Raw genomic sequence first — 17,366 nt, forward strand, 5'->3', positions numbered from 1 at the left:
TGAGCTATTCTAAGAGTTATAGATTAGAGACTTTGCAGAGGTCTTTGAAAGGTTGGCAAGAACAAAAAGAAAAAGGTCTATAAATTTTAGTAACAACTTAACTCGAATCAATTTCCAAAATTTCAGCAGCTTCCATGTCATATCTGTACATCTGAAAATGGCTGCCCAAAGGGCAGGCATTTTTGCAATGTTCAGAAACAGTAGTCTTGATTAAAAACTTTTATTAATCTGAATCATGTAAGCTGAATCAAAAGCAGGACTTTACGGTTACCATTAAGTAAAGCAGATCTTAAGACAATTTAAATGTATTTGGCTTCACCTCTCACTTCCACGGATAACCTCGTCAGAGGAAAATCATACTCAGAGCAGGACAAAAGTGTTTTTAAAAATCTCTGCTGGGGATTATTTCAGTGGAAGGCAGCATGAGTGGCTGCATCCTACATGGCCCTGCATGGCCCTTGTACCTTCTGGTGGCAATGGGAGTGAGGGATCCTCAGCACATTGCAGGATTCGGCTCCTAAGGTGCAGGTGAGAGTAGCCAAAATCTGAACTAGCTCAAGTTATTTCTGAAGATATTACAAAACCACATGCCCGTTAACTAATTCATCTCCACTAATGGATGTACTGAGAACACCTGTTTCACATGAAAGAAAAAATTAAATTGGATGTTGTCAGGTTAAATTTTGTATAATACAGGACTTGAAACTAGTCTTGGATTTGTCATCAATATGAAATAGCAAGTAAATGGATTAAACAGACCATATTCTGCACTATGATTGTGAGGCAGCATGGAGGCAGTGTTTTAAATAAAATATGAAAAAAAATCAAGATTAGTATCTTGTTTTGATATATTTTACTTCTTGTTTTCTCTTATTCACAATTCTGTCCCTGAAGTTTTATGGCAGTCACTTAATTTTCTTAAAATGTGAGACTGACTATATTACACTTAGTGCAAGGATAATATGACAATTGTCTGATTTATGTTGTACTTATGAAAGATTTATCTCTTTCCTGTCTGCTTCATACCTAAATACATGGAATAACACCACCCACTGGTAAGAGCAGGAGGTATTTATATCAAATTTAATTCCAGTATAAAGTGTGGAGAATATCCATGTTATCTGTCGGGTTTGGAGCTTGTTCAATGCTAATTTTAATTGTAACTTTTTGCATGATGAAGGGGTAGATAGCAAAGGGAAAGAATCCCAGTATAATCAGATGTGGGGCAAAATGGCTACTAAAACTTAGGCATTAAGAAATGCTGATCTAACCACATTTATTAGTCACTATTTTTCCCCACAACTCAAGTCAGTTGCTTCTCTGCCCAAAAAAGGTCATGTGCATACTGGTTTGCATTAGTTAGCTGCTCTATAGGAACATCTCTCTGACAAAGCTGCCATGCTGATCATTCTGCATTTTCCTTTGCGCGAATGCTCGTAGCTCAACCCATGTATGCATGTTAGCACAAGCACCAATGAAGTTTTCTTGGCTCTAGGCCATGTGCATATGAGATGGACTTGCATGTGGTATTGAGAATTTAATTTTGCATGAAATATTTTCATTTATACACCAGAGGGCTAATGCTGTCCTCAGACAAATATGTTTGACTCCTGTCAATATTTAATGGGAGTTTTGTGCAAATATCTGAAGGCAGAATTTGATCCAAAGTCTTTCTTTTTCATATCATGACTGAAAATTGAGTAGAAATTAGAAAACTAAATCCTCTTCTGAAATATGAATGCATGAATAGTTTCCATTGATATATATATATGTACACTTAATGTATACGCACATATATATATAAATAATAGTAGAGAATGTTTCAAAAGTTGCTTTTAACTATCTGTAATATATATAATAATTAAGAAAAAGTAAAATAAAAACCTACAACTCTTAACCTCAGGAATAATACTGTGTTTAGACTAGATAAATTTCCTTTCCTAAACAAAATCCTGCATTTTTTCTTGAGAATATTTGAGATAATATTTTATACTCATTTGAAATGGCTAAACTTAAAAGTAGCTTTAAAGATCTGCTGGTGAAACATTGTTTATTTGTTCATTTGTTCCTCTCTGCTTCAATTCTACATCTCTTTGATTATATTTCATTGCATAATGTATTTTTAAAAACAGTTCCACATAATTATGCATGGACTGGATAAACAGGATTTGGGATTTATTTTAATCTGGATAAAAATCTTCAGTGTACAGAATAAGCATAATTTAAATCATATCCCTGTGGTATACCCTGGCAAAGTTAAATTACAAAATAATGATTTACCATCTATATTGTTTTGTGAAAAAGCTCACCAGTCCCAAAGATTGGAAGATATGTATTTTTAAACTATCCTGTTCTGTTTTTCCTTAACTCTTTGCCTTCTTTCCCCTTCATTCCAGTGTTATCAGTCCAGCTGATAATAGCATGCCTGTGATGCTTCTTGTAGAAATATGACATATTTAGTGTTTGAGATCCTTTTTTAAGTTATGCATGTATTTTTAATACACACCCTTTCCATGGATCTTCTGTGCATCAGAATAGCTGAAAGAAAGAAAGAAAGAAAGAAAGAAAGAAAGAAAGAAAGAAAGAAAGAAAGAAAGAAAGAAAGAAAGAAAGAAAGAAAGAAAAAGAAAAAGAGAGAGAGAAAAAGAAGAAAGAACATGTTTAGCCAAATGTACATCTTAATTAAAGTTTTGAATGTGAAACAGATATATTTTGGTTCTGATTTGGTACCATGAAAGGAGGTAGCAAGTCAGCATTTTTGCGTATAGAGAACTTTCTCCTGCAAGTATCTAAGCCAATGGTTTGTTTTCCACTTATGAGTTGTCCTCTCGGCTTCAATGACCATGCAAGGAGGGCAGGGTGCATACCTAAATTTGAAGGTTCAGAACCAAGTGAAGAGTAGGTTTCATCATTGCTTTGGTAAGCCTTTTTTAATGGAAAATTGGGCACTGGTCACTGGATGATACAACCACAGTTGTTTTACTTGTTTTTTTTCCGTTTTTGGTCATCTCTTATGACCAAATAATTCTGCCTCTACAGTAACTGTTGGCAATATCTTTGAACCAAATGATAGGAAAGAAAACTAAAATTTCAAAAATAACAAGGAGAACTTCCTTATAACATCAGAACAGTAATCAACGATAGAAATGTTTGGAACAAAAAATGGTTATGCAGAAGGAATATGCAATCATGTTGAAAAGTGGTACTGTCTGTCTATGTGTCATAATCAAAATCATAAGACATAAGCCTATCAAAAAGTGTCACAGATATGACTAACTGTAAAATAGTTCTTTCATTTTCTATAACAAAATTAGTTAATAAACATGAATGTCTATATTTAATGAAGTTACAGAAAAGAGGAATTAATAGAAAAAATATTTTCAATCTATTTGCAAATTAGTTGATCTTTTATTAGTTTTTTGCTGCATTATGTTTTGTGGTCAAACGTCTCACAAACAAGAGCAATTAACAGCTCCCCAACCACCACTGTGTTTCTGGAAATATATGATCTGTTCAGCTTCCAGGCACTCCAGACATGAAAAACTTTTCTCTTGAAACAAGTCAGTGGTTTGAGAAGGTGAAATAATTTCTGTCATTTTCACCAAGTAATGTAACATATCTCAGAGATCACCTTTTAGATGTGCTCAGAAACTGTAATAGGATTAAAGATGAAGAGCGATCTGCTGCAACTCAAGTAATTTCAACATAAAAGTCACACATATCTGTGTCATGACAATGACTGAAAGCAAAAGATTCTACTCCTGATAAGGCTGACATCCACCAAATCTCATTGAAAGGTGAATTAGCTCATCATTACATGCGGCTTCTTTTTTCAGCTATTTTAAGGACCTCCTTCATATTCTGTTTAAAAAAAAAAAAGACTACCCTCCTCAATGAAGAAGAGGAATCACATAATTCAAGACAGTATCAGAAAAAAAAAAGTCCAACTAAAACAGAGTCTGAAAGTCTGCCAGACTAGTATGTTCTTTTGCAAAGAGTTCAAGGAATATCTTTGACTCATGGATGGAACGGTTATATTTTAATATATTTTGACAGTCAAGAGGAGAAAAATAACAATCAAAATAAACCATACATGAAAGCAAACTGCATGACAGAGAAATTATGATTTTACTAAATAGAATGAAACTAAACTTCTATGGAGGACAAAACACAACTGTAGGCACAGGAGGTGCATAAAGAAAAAAATCTGCTTGAAGTAACTTCAGCTGCAGAGCAATTATCTAGAGGAAAATCAAAACAAAAGATGGTTTATGCTAGTTTGCAAGAGAAACACCCCTCTCATTTGACACAAATCAAGACACTGCACACTTCTTGCCTGCTGTGTATCTGGCATGATTTAAAACTTAGGAAAAACATCTACCTGGATTATACTGAAATTTGTATCAATTACTCTCCTGCTATATTTGACTTTAGCACTGTACATTGGCATTTTGCCATTTGGCACTTTGGCATTATGAGTACTGACACACAAATAAAACAATAAAAGGAAATACGAGGATGTGACAGTATTTGCATGTTTAATGACAAACAGCTAATAATCCGCTTTGCTTCTATTTGGAGGCTTTTTAAACACATGGGTCTCATAACACATAAGCCTGTTTCAGAACTGAAGAAAGAAACTCCAAACATCGCTATGAAGGTTGTCATTGATTCAGATGTAACAAATATATGATAGTTGTCTGAGGTCACCTAACGTAGATGTCTCCATCTCTTGTTGCCACAAATGCATCTAACACAAGTATCAGCAACAGCAAGTTGTCATCTTGCAAAAGAGCAGCTCGTACAGCCCTCTCCGCTGATAAAAGATGGCGCTCTTCAATGCAATGTGAATCACATCCTTACTCTCCCCACTAAACTTAATTGCTTATTGAACATAAAACTTTTTACTTCTAGCTGAACGTCACTTTCATCCTTGCTAAGCATGGCAAGTGGGTAAACCAGCATTATATGACATGGAGAAAGTTCATTCCCGACAGGGAGAGAAGACTGGACTCCATCGCTATCAAGGAGGGAGAACTAAAGGAACTGAAGCCTGTGGTCACAAATTCATAATTGTTTTTATTTCTTTTGAAGGGGGAGCTGGGGGCCTGGAGGGTTTGTTGCTAGTTTGTTCTTTTTTTTTTAGAAGATCTGAGTTTGTTGAATGCATAAGTTCTGATTCTTCTTTTTAACCATGAAAATACAGGATTTTTCTGATCAGGCCAAAATGGAGACACTGTTTGAGTGTAACAATTGAAACATGGTAGGAAATAATGGATCAGTTAAAACTTAAATCTGTATAAATCTTTATTCAAATGATTTAGTAATTTCAGATGAATTTTACAGAGCAATTCCAAGCATTATTATTTTCAATTAAAAACATTTTTTGGGGAGGAGGGGGCAGTTCTGGAGTCATGCAAATTTGGGGGCTTTAATATTTTAGAAAATAGTATTTTTTTCTAATCACATTGAAATTGATTTATTTAAAGACCTCACAACAAATGAAAAGAAGTGAAATACAGTATTTTAGTGTTATTATTTTTCTTCTAATCCCAAGATTTTGATGATGAACATAAAGATGACAAACATTTAGAGTTGTCAGCATGTTTATTATTGGTATTTATGTGGAATCCAACACTATAATAACATGATTTTCAGTAAGATTGTTCCTGTTCTATACAAAAATATATGTGAGAATCAGATATTTCCATATTAACATAAGCTAAAAATTTACAAATATGAAATATTTCCACAAAGACTGATGGATATTGGAAATGCACATGGAACTGTGGGTTAGCAAGATGTTGTCCATAGAACGTAATACAGAACTTAATTTAGAAACATGTGGCTCTGTACCAGTACTAACTACTGGACCTGGATTAAACACCTCGCTGTGCAATGTGAGCGGCACAGTAAGCTCACTTTAGTAATACAGTATACAACAGTGTTTTAATAAATTTGTCTTCAAATCAGCTTTATTGGATTTCCAAACCTGTGTTAATGGAGTACTCTCCAAATCTGTTGGAAACCAGTGGTATTTGGGCACTTGTCTTCCTTCTAGACATTTGACAACTGAAATTTGAAAGAGGGAATTATTCTTCCTGTGTGATGTTTAACAACTGTTTTAGAATGTAAGCTCCGTGGGGCAGGGACTTTTTCATCATGATGCTTGACCAGAAGCTACTATACCTCAGATGCTTTTAACATATAAGTAACTGTTAACTAATATGCAAAAATTTTAGAACAGTTTCATATTAAGTATAAATTAATTATCAGAAGTACTGCTTCTTTAAATAAACCCCCAAAGTATCTTCAGAAATATAAACCAAAAACACGGTCTGCATGGCTTTTGCTTAATGGTAAAGTACAATCCCTTGATAAATGAGATAAATAGAAGCTGATGTGAAAAACTGAATCCACTTTATCGTAAGGCTGTGCTCCTGAGATTCTAACAACTCAAATATATTTTCTTGTAAGTACCTCTGGATTTAAAATATGTTTAATATTTTGCATGCTATAAAAATAGAGCTCCTCTAAATTACATTCAAATAGGAGTATAACAGAAGAATTACATAATTCAAAATAGCACTTTTCTGTTCACATATTAGATAACAATTTCAAAATAAACATCTGCAACTTTTCTTCAAATATACCATTAACCAGGCATATCAATTTCTCATTATCATTCAGCAGTAAGTTGCTACTACCCATCAATTGTATTAAAATTAATAGAATAATGGTATACTAAGTCATTTCTGATAATGTGATAGATATTGAAAACACAGCAGTACCATAGAAGCTTTTCATTTTTCTTTTTTTTATCTTTTTTTTTGCTTGTTCTTGAATGCTGGCTTTTTTGAAAATATCCATGTGATAGTGTCCTCTAGTCATGATATTTTTGTATAAATGTTTGTTATAACATTCTGTTGCATCACAATATTTATTTTATTAACAATCAGAAACATTTCAAACTCTAACTAATATTTCATTTGTAAATCACAGCTTGGCTTGTGTGCACAAAAGCCTCACACTAGAAATGTGTTCATCTTCTCTATTAGCAAGGGATAACAGTTATAAATATCTTTATGCAATAGAAGTAAGTGCACAGACCTTTATTGTGCTAAAGTAAGAATGAATACATCAAGAAGGAATTTTATTTTATTTTATTTATTTTTATACCATACAGGTTTACATTTTTGTACAAGAAGTGTATATAGTTTAAACAGGAATGAATCAATAGACTGCTATAATAACAAAAAGACACATGGTTTCATACAACTTGTATTATCAATTCATACCTTATCCTTCGAAATCTGCAATACATGTAGCCAGTTCCCTTACACCCCCAGGGGAAGTATACGATCCATTAACTTCATTAATAGGAACCACCAGGGTTTAACTGAAGGTGCGTGTTAACGTCAGCCCCAATCCTGGACACAGAGCGTGTGATCTGGAGGTAGGCAGTGCTCCACTTGAAGCCCCTGGGAATATTTTGTGTTGACACTAAAGGCAGCAGAGGTAAGGCACTGCTAAACAATCTACAAAAGCTCACAACTAATGATCAGGTTTTAAGTAGCTTACTTTCTTTTTCTTTTAAATAAAATTAACATGTTGCCATGGTACAATTGAGAAATCCTGTGGTCTACTTCAGCAAACTCCCGTTGTTCTGAACAACGGATGAGCAAGGACCACAGGGACTGTCCCTGTGGGTTCTTTAGTGGCGCATGTTGTTTTTTTTCTGATAAAAATCTAAATCATACTCTTGCAAACAGACTCTATTTAATATTAAGATGCCCCCAACTGAAAAATATCTCAGATGTCTCTCATATTACAAATGTCATAGCTATTTCAGCAAAAAATCATCTTATATTCAGTATATTACTCTTTGTAATTAATATAAATTATTAGTCCAAACAGGTGACATCCAATGAAGACTCCTCTTTTATTAACTGTCTTATTTGTTATTTTACTGCAGTATATTCATTCATATACCTTGATAGTATTTTTTACTATGAAAGAAATTTTAATAATGACTTTTTTTACCGCTATGTTTGAACCCCCATTAGCATTTGCATCATGTGAACTTTGCAGTATAGATTAAACCAGGCACTTGTGTGAAATACTCATAGTCCTTAGGACCACCTCAGTTTATGTGTCACTTCCTTCTTTCTGGCCAGGAAGAACACATGAAAGATTATATAAAGCAACTTTAATAGCATTCATGTGAAATCCTTATGTTTGTCTTTCCAGGTCCTGAAGGGGTTTCCAGAATGCTTACAAGCCGACATTTGTCTGCATCTCAACCAAAATTTGCTTCAGAATTGCAAAGCTTTCCGGGGAGCCAGTAAAGGCTGCCTTCGAGCTTTGGCTATGAAATTTAAGACAACACACGCACCTCCTGGAGACACTTTAGTGCACTGTGGAGATGTTCTCACTGCTCTTTACTTTGTGTCCAGGGGCTCCATTGAAATCCTTAAGAGTGACATTGTTGTGGCCATTCTTGGTAAGTAGTTTACTACAATGCATATTAAAAGAGACAGAGGACTGAAAAAAAAAGTCCATTGTAGTTCCTGGAGTAGGAAATTTGTGAATGTTTTAGTCAATGTTATTTTAAATCAAGCTGCTGAATAATGTGCTCAGGAGCAAAGTCTAAAATACTCCAAGAATTCATGGGACCGAAGAGCCCAAGGTATCAAAAATCCCAAGAGTCTACTACTTCCTATATGTATTAATAAAAATATTAATACATATAACAAATAAAAATATGTCAGAGTAGTCATATTACAAAGAAGGTGCTCTATGCCGTGGATAGCGACGAGTACATTCATAAGCATTAAAGCCAGAAGGACTATTAGATTATCTTGGCTAACCTCAGTTATATAACAGACTCCTGTTACATTTCATACCTTTAACTATCTGTTGTGTCTAATGAACTGTGCTCAGTGAAAGCAAAATGTTCAGAAAAGCAATGAGTTCTGTTCAGAAGGCATAACAAGATGAAAAAGTGATCACTTTTCCTGGCAGTTTATTTCCATAGTTAAACATTTTTATTGTTAAAAATGTATCATTATTTCCAGTATGAAAATATCTTACTTCGGTCTCTTTCCATTGGTTCCCATCGTGCATTCTTCGTTACATTCTAGAGGTACTTAGCACCCAGTAATTCTTCCTCTCTGTAAGGACGTGTGCAATAAAATCAAGTTAACCTCTTCATCTCCTTTTTGATGATCTTTAAGATCTTCACTGTAAGCCATCCCTCCAGCTCTTGAATTACCCTTTGCACCTCTCAGCTGCTTGCTTGTCAAGTTTCAACTTCCTTTTTTTAAAAAATTGAGAAACTAGCACTAGAGTGCTTTCAGTACTCTAGTATAAAAGCCACAAATGTTTAACAGTGAAGTAAAATCACCTGTGTGCCCTCCCTCACTGGTCTACTGCTGCTTAGTTGCTCTGACCACTAGTCGTTGCCATCAGTGCTTTCCCAGACAGAGCCCTCCAGCTTTGCAGGTATATATGTGTGCATATATAGGGTAGTTTGCACTCTTTTGTGTCTGGGGCTGCTCTGCATTTGAAGGTTATATATGAGTATACACATATATATGAAGGTTAGGTGCAGATTTTGGGAGAACAAGCAAAAGCATTTTTTTTCTGACAGAGATACAGACTTTTCTGAATTACAGAATACTGTAATTCTGAAATACAGAAATTACATCTGTGTTGTCATAAGACTTAAATATAATACTTTTACAAGAAAGTACAGAGGAGACTGATCTAGGTGTGTTGTTTTGGCAAAACTGAAGAAAAACTGTGACCAAGATATATTTTCCTTTCACTTAGTCCAGTTATATGCCTATGTAATTTCATTGATTCGGATAATACTATTTTGATTTGCACCAGCATATGTACTGTAGTAATCAGATTGTACCATTTTATGTAAAATCAAATATTCTGCATCACTATCGTAAAGAAATACATCATTGAATTTAATGGCTTCTCTTATTTAAGATAATAATCTCAATCTTATTTTATTTCTAAAGGGAAAAATGATATTTTTGGAGAGATGGTACATCTTTATGCAAAACCAGGAAAATCGAATGCAGATGTGAGAGCTTTAACATACTGTGACTTGCATAAGATCCAACGAGAAGACCTCCTAGAAGTTCTGGATATGTACCCTGAATTTTCTGACCTCTTCCTCACCAATCTAGAATTGACTTTTAATCTGAGAGATGAAAGTGCAAAGGTACATACAACAGTGTTGTTTTGTTTGTTTTTAATAGTAGTGGTCATACTATATCGAGAATACTATACCTTAGTAGTGGTCATAAAGTAATAAACAAGTAATAAAACCTGAAAATACCAAGTGAAAAATCAAGGTTAGAAAAATTAAAAGCAAAAATCCCAAGGCCAAATCCTGCTTAAAAAAATAACTTCCCCTGATTGCTCCTACTAAAGTCAGTTAAAGTCAGCAGAAGTCAATGAAATGATTCAGATAATGTTAATCTAAAAGGATTTGGTTCTATATTTAAATAGTATTAAAGTTTCAGCCACAGGGATTTAGAATGTTTGGTTTAAGCCATGGAAAATATGTTTTTTTCAGTAAATGTGGCTATAACTTGGGTCACTGCAAGGGGAACTTTTGACCCTGAATATATTTGTACAATGATAAAGTAAGCATCAATCAGATTATCCAGATCCCTTCTGTGTCTAACAATACAGAATATGTAATTGCCTTTCAAACCTGAATTTTAAATTCTCTTATCTTGGACTGCACCCTACCTGCCAGGGGAGTAAAAGCAGACAAGGAACATTTTGCAGTTCCACTCACCTTAACACTCCTCACTTTTCCATTTGTTGGGCATTTCTTGCCTCTTCTTTCCACACTGATTCATATTAACATCCTCTTTTGGCCAGAATGCCTCCAAGAAAATAAAAAATACTGTAGCATCAGTAGGGCCTCCTTCTCTTAAACTTCTGGGGTCAGTCTGAATTGGGAAAGCAAGGGGAGGTTGGCCAGGAGGGAAAGTGCTGGGCGCATGAGGGAGGAAAGGCTCTGGCCCAGCTAATGCTAAGGGGGCTCTGTCTCTAGGAAGTTGGAGAGTGCACTGGCACTGGCCACCAAATATGGCCTGAATGGGTAGTTTATATTTCATTATTTCTGAGAAACTGCCATTTTGTGAGTTTATACCCACAAAAAAAAAAAAAAAAAAAGAGAGAGAGAGAGAGAGAGATTCACTGTGAAGGAAGAATGAACAGAGATTCAGTGAGAAGGAACTAACATAATTTCACCCCAAAGATCTACTGAGAAACAAGGAGACGACGAACGGTAAGCTTTTGGCTGTAAGTGATAGGAGCAACTTTGCTTATCATGTGTAGATCTTTGGTTTAAAACAGAAGTAACTACTACAGACCATAAATTTCAAATCTTTTTGTGATTAGCCTTTTTTTATAAAAGATTGTTCTGAACATAAAAGACTAGTTCTATTCTTTATTTTAAAACTTATCCTTTTTGTGCTGGTTGGAAAGGTTATAGTTATTAATTATAAATAAATATAATATGATGAATTTATACTGCAGTGATAAATTTAAGCTTAAACTGATTTTTTTTCCACATATTCGAAAAATCTTCGAGGATAAATTCATATCAATGACTTTGGTCTTCTGAGCAAAGATTCCCTGAAATTACATTGTCATCAATGGTTTGTCATTATTTTTTCTTAAGATCAGAGAAAATTGAAATGGATCTCCATCTATCTTTTGTGCCATGATGCAGAACCTCCTCCCTGTTAATGTCCATTACAATTTTTTCCAGTGTTACTTCTTACTGGTGTAACAACCAGCAAGAAAATGAGATTAGACTTTACAGGGACAGGGAGGGCAGGTACACCCGATCCTCTGTATTTGCAGAATCATAGCTTTCACTAGCAATTCCCTTTGACTTCTCCTGATACCATAATCCTCAAAATCTTCCCCAAAAGTGATGAGCACATTCTGGTCTTAGAAGCATCACTCAGATCCCATTTTTTTATCTAATAGGTTCATCTGCCTGAAAATCTGCTCTTGTCTTCTCTTTTTTTTACATAAACTACCTTTTTCCTTCCTCACTTACTCTACCAGTGGACAACCACTGGAGCATATTACCCACCAGAATTACTAGGAGGGGAATAGAGGAAGACAAAAACATTTCTCACTTCTTTTCCGTGCCCTTCTCCCACATGCAAATCTGCTTATTTGCTAGGTATAGGAAACCTCACTAGCACAGGGAAGTAAGTTGAAGCCAATTCAGTGAAAGAACACAACCGACATTTTATCTGCTTATTTGCACAATTTCTCAGTATTAAAATTAGTAGAAAGAAGAGCTAAATGCATCTCATTTATTATGGTAACAGAAAACACATCCATCTTCTAATAAAATGGATAAAAAGACACTATTTTGTTTAGCTATGGAAATACTATCCAAATGAACTGAATCAGATAGGGAAGAAAGGAGGGTCTAGAAATATGAAAATGATGAGGGTAAAATGTGTTGTGTTTATCAAGCTTATAGTTATTAGGGCAAAATGTAACCCTTATAATCATTACCATGTAATTGAACATCAAATCTAATTACAATCAGTTTCCATGTTACTGCCTGCAATAATACACATTCTCTGTGATAGGTTTTTGGGGTTTTTTTTCTTTTATTTTCATTTAACTTCTCTAAGTTTACTTAGCCCACATCTGTGCAAGTATCTGGAAACTGATAACATATGTCTGCATGTAAATTTATCTGTCTGGATACTTTACTTTTACCATCAGGTGGTGACATTGCCAAATTTACCCAATCTGCATGATCATTTTAATGATAGCAGTGAGCAGTACCATAAGTTGAGGGGAAGTAAGGTTGATGCAGACCGACTTACTCTAAAGCCTGAACATGATTAACAGTCAATCACCTATTGAAAACCTGCTCTCTTCAGATGGGACTAATCTGTCATTATGTTTCATATTTCATTAATCAAGTCTGACCTCGTAATAAGATCACAAACTACTAATGATCCGGATGGAGATAACTGCAAACTACGAAGACGGAAATTGTCCTTTCAAAGTGAAATAGAGAAAGGTAATTAACTTCATTTCTTACATTAGACAGCACTGCTACATTATTCATTGGTATTTCACTTGGTAATGTTGGGTACATTAGGGTCCCATGTTGGCTATTACTGTAGCAGCTCTCGAGAATCCTGCTGAACATCAAAAAACATTCTGTGCATTTTCCCCTACATAGCTATAAATGACTGGAGGGTATCTGCTTCACCTTTCCATAGCTTCACAACTATCAGTGTACAATGTTCAAACATTTGTCTACCTTGTTGCCCTTGAAATGTATAAATATATACATATTTGCATACATGCTTATTATCTCTTTAATAATAACAATTTTCTGAAAAAAATGATTAAAAAGATGTGGAAAAGCTAGTCTACTGCAGTGTTAACTTCAAAATATTTTTTTAAACTTTTGAATTTGATGCTAGGTAGTGTTTCTCCTGGAATTAAAATATTTTGTTTTCAGGACACAATAGATTTACCACAGTTAGATTTTGATTCATTTGACAATGTGTAAATGGTTGTCCTGCCAAGAGTTCAGGTAACATTTTCTATGCTTAAATTCACCTTCGAAGCTTTTGGGAGTAATCCAAATGAAGGGAAACTTCAGTGAAATATTAAATCATGTCGCCAGAATTCAGCACACCTAAATACCAGGGACTGTAGATAATAGCTGTGGTCAGACAGCAATAATCACAAAGACAGCTAAATTGACACTCATGAGTTTTTCAATAATTTTATACTTTTATGGCCAAATGATTTGTCTGACTAATTACTGTTTCTGGTATGCCTGTCTTTCATATTCCATAGTCAAACCCTGATCCTATGTTCAACACAATACCAATTTCAAAGTCACAGAATAGCTGACAATAAATGAGAACGCTTTTAAAGGTGCAAAGCAGGTACAGTGGTGGATGAAGGAAGGCTTTAATCCAGAATGTGGCTTCTCAGAACAATGACATTGTTGTTCAATCAAAGAAGCATCTTTAGGGCAAGAAGCCAAGAGTGACAACAAATCTGTCAGGAAAATCTCCCCATGAAATATTCAATCTGCTCTTCACAAAGGATCGGTTGACAGAGGTGCTTTGCCTGAATAACCTTCACATTCCTTATGAGAAAACATGCTGCCACCTAGACAAGACGGAAGTGATCTTCCATGCCATGCCTGCTGCAGAGCTCCAAAGAGGCTGCTCAGGTGTCAATGTGGTGTGAATCCTCCCTCCCCACCCTGCCTCAGCTTTTATGGTTCTTGCCCACTAGATCACACCGAACAGCCTCCTGGTGACATTTATGTACATTACTTTAAAACGAAAATAATTTTCCACAGTTTTGTCTTTGCAAAAATCTTGCAGAAAACCAAGACTGACAACCATGTCCTTCATCCTGGTGCTCATTGTTTAGTATCTGGTAACCTTTGAATTAGACAGAAATGAGGTACATTGCTAGTTCACCTGAGAAGATGCAGCTGTGAGGCGTGATTAAAGTACAATTTTAGCCCACTGGTTTAAAGGCTCCGCCTGTTCCCTGTTCTCTGTTTATCGCCATAGCTGCAGCAAACACCTGGTAAGTTTGAACTCCTTCTATGTGACTATTCAGTGGTCCACCCCTCATCCCGTATGAAGTTATAGACTGCTAGAGGTTACTACTGCATTGTACTGTTCCTTTTCAACATATTACACACAAAAGGAAGCTACATTTTATTTTGATACCTTGTAAATAGATTATATTTGATAAATATTTGGGGATGATCCTGCAGAGAGCCGCAGCAGAATCAGAGTAGTAAGGACCTAGTTCCTGGCCACATAAGTGCCAGAGGCATTTCTGGTCACAATATTCAGATTTTAAAAATTTTCATATGCTGTCTTTTAACAACTGTGTATTGATTTCAGAACTATGATTTCAAAGACTACAGACACTTAATATGCCTACTTTTAGATAATGATATTTTACAGCTCACAAAATTTTTATAGATTTCTAGTTATTTGGTTTCTGGTATGCGATAGGAGTTTCATTTTTATCACTATAATCAAAATCTTACAGATGTGGGTTTTTTTTCCTTATAAAATGTTGTTCCTGCTAATGTTCTTTGCCTTTATCCATGAACCTACTAACACGTTACACAGCTCAGGATTGTATTGTTTCCATCTTCAGTGTGATCGTGAGCAATTTTCTCCCTTTCGGAGAGCTAAAAATAGGCCCGTGTTATCTCAGCCTTTAGCTCATGCTAGTCTGATTTGGACCTTGTTGCCATGGTAACTGTTCCTGCAGGAGTTTTGCCGGGGGTTAAACAAAACCCCGGCAGCGCTCCGGCACGCGGCGGAGGTTAGTACCCTGTCTTGTCCAGCTCCAGGTAAGACTGTCTCACTCCACCCGTGTGCATTTTCACACTTCTTACCTGTGTCAACACAAATTCCTCTCAGCCGGTATACTGAGCTCCGCCATAACATGGTTTTGAAGGGTCCATGTGGCGCAAGGCTACCTGAGGGCCCAGCTTTCTCTCCAGTTTCCAGAAAGGATTACAGTATTGTCAGAGGGCTCCTGTAAGCATTAACAGGTACACTACGTACCAGCTTAACTCTCCTCTTGCCCAAAAGAGATTCATTGCAGGTCTTGTGAAATAATGGATGATATTTCTCGCACAGGTCCAGGTGCAGCTTTAGCCAATTGCCATAGATGCTTGACAGAAAGCCAGTAAATTCTCTCTGTAACTACTTGAATTAAGCAGTACTCTTCACTGATGCTTCAAAATGAAGTTTTCAGCAGGGTCAGTGAGTTGGTCTTCCCCTAATAGCTGAGGGACAATTTGCTGCTTCATCTACATGCATTTGCCTTTTTTAACAGTGAGGGACACAATCCTCTCTTCCCCATTCCTCATTTTCCTTCAGTAGTTCTATCAGAGTTAGCTCAGTTCAAAGGTGATATACAGAGGCAAGATGTTTTATTAGCTCCTGTACTTCTGAATACAGATGTCTTTTTCCATGCTGAACAGGCCATCATTAGATTGGTTACAACAGCATGAATTCCAAATATATAGGTGAAAAAAATACAGAAATCACAGTCAGAATGTCACCCTAGCAAAATAAACCCAATGAGATGAGAGCTTTGAAAAGACCTGTCTGAAATTCAAGCATTACTACTTTTGCTAACATTTTGTTTAACTTTTTTTAGTGTTAGCTCTAGAAATGTCACTTCCTTGGGACTGTCTCAGTGCCTGGTTTTCCTCATGAGAAGATACTCTTTGCATTTCTATTTAATTCTTATAATCCTTAACTGAAGACTACCAAAACTCTGGATCTGTTCTAAGTATTCACATAATTCCTGTGAAACCCTAGAGACATGAACTCTAATGCTGGAGAAAGCTGATCTGGGCTACACAGGTTATCTAGTCAAATCATAACCTTTTGTCTTTTGACAGAATGTATAAAATCTTTCCATCTTATCCCAGATAATTAAAATGCTGGCTAAGTAACTCCATGCAGACATACTAACTGGGAAGGTAATGATGAACTCACTGAAATAAATCCTTACCCTGGATTTTCAGCTGTAATCCAAAGACAAGAACATCATCCACAGACTCTAGCTAAGAGGATAATAAGAACCTCCATGGAATTATATTGTTATATTAGTACCCGTGAATTCAGGTAACTGGTGATACTTGATCTTTAACTCACTTGTCTGCTGGTCAGGGAACTGATAACAAAGAATTTTCATTTCCTTGGATTTAATTTTAAAAGTCCACCAAAAAAAAAGGTCTTACGAAATCTCCTTATCCAGTTCATTACATACACTTGCCTGTGTTGACATAGACCATAACAGTCAAGTGGACTATAAAAAGCATTTTGCAATGTTTAATTTTAAGCATACTGTTAAATAAATAAGCTTATACAGATTCTAGATCTTAAAGAGTCCTTACCAGACTTTCTCCAAAGTCTCTACTTCTATTCTCAGTGTAACCACAGAAGCCAGAGCTCTAAGTTTTTGACTGAATTGTCATTAATACAACTATCTTGAATGTGTTGGGTATGTAGGTACTACCCAAGCTAAGAAGCCAAGCCAAGCCTATTACACGAAGTATCCAGAGGCCATGGCTGGCAATATAGAACACAAGGAAATTTGGGGGAAATGAGATCAAGCAGTTCTGAGAGTCTGGGAAAAAAGTATCTGGCTTTACCTACATAGCAGCTACCCCACTTTGTCCCATCCTTATTCCCTTACCCAAGTTTGTATCTTTAAATGCCTACTTTGGGAACAGATGATTCAGTCAGTCACGCCATGCTGTGGAG

At 35.7% G+C, this 17,366-nt stretch overlaps 1 protein-coding gene across 1 annotated transcript in view; it reads left to right on the top strand.

The window, feature by feature from the left end:
- KCNH7 (potassium voltage-gated channel subfamily H member 7) overlaps window positions 1–17,366 on the top strand; it is a 201,922-nt gene that overhangs the window by 167,077 nt on the left and 17,479 nt on the right. The window contains exons 12-14 of the mRNA XM_088519495.1: window positions 8,251–8,503; window positions 10,035–10,240; window positions 13,000–13,099. Coding sequence (XP_088375621.1) covers window positions 8,251–8,503; window positions 10,035–10,240; window positions 13,000–13,099 — 559 coding nt within the window. The remainder of the gene's footprint in view (window positions 1–8,250; window positions 8,504–10,034; window positions 10,241–12,999; window positions 13,100–17,366) is intronic.

The sequence above is a fragment of the Tinamus guttatus genome, unplaced genomic scaffold, assembly GCF_059628265.1.
Source record: "Tinamus guttatus ecotype Peru unplaced genomic scaffold, ASM5962826v1 Tinamus_guttatus_pri_ptg000060l, whole genome shotgun sequence".
In the NCBI taxonomy this organism is placed as follows: Eukaryota; Metazoa; Chordata; class Aves; order Tinamiformes; family Tinamidae; genus Tinamus; species Tinamus guttatus.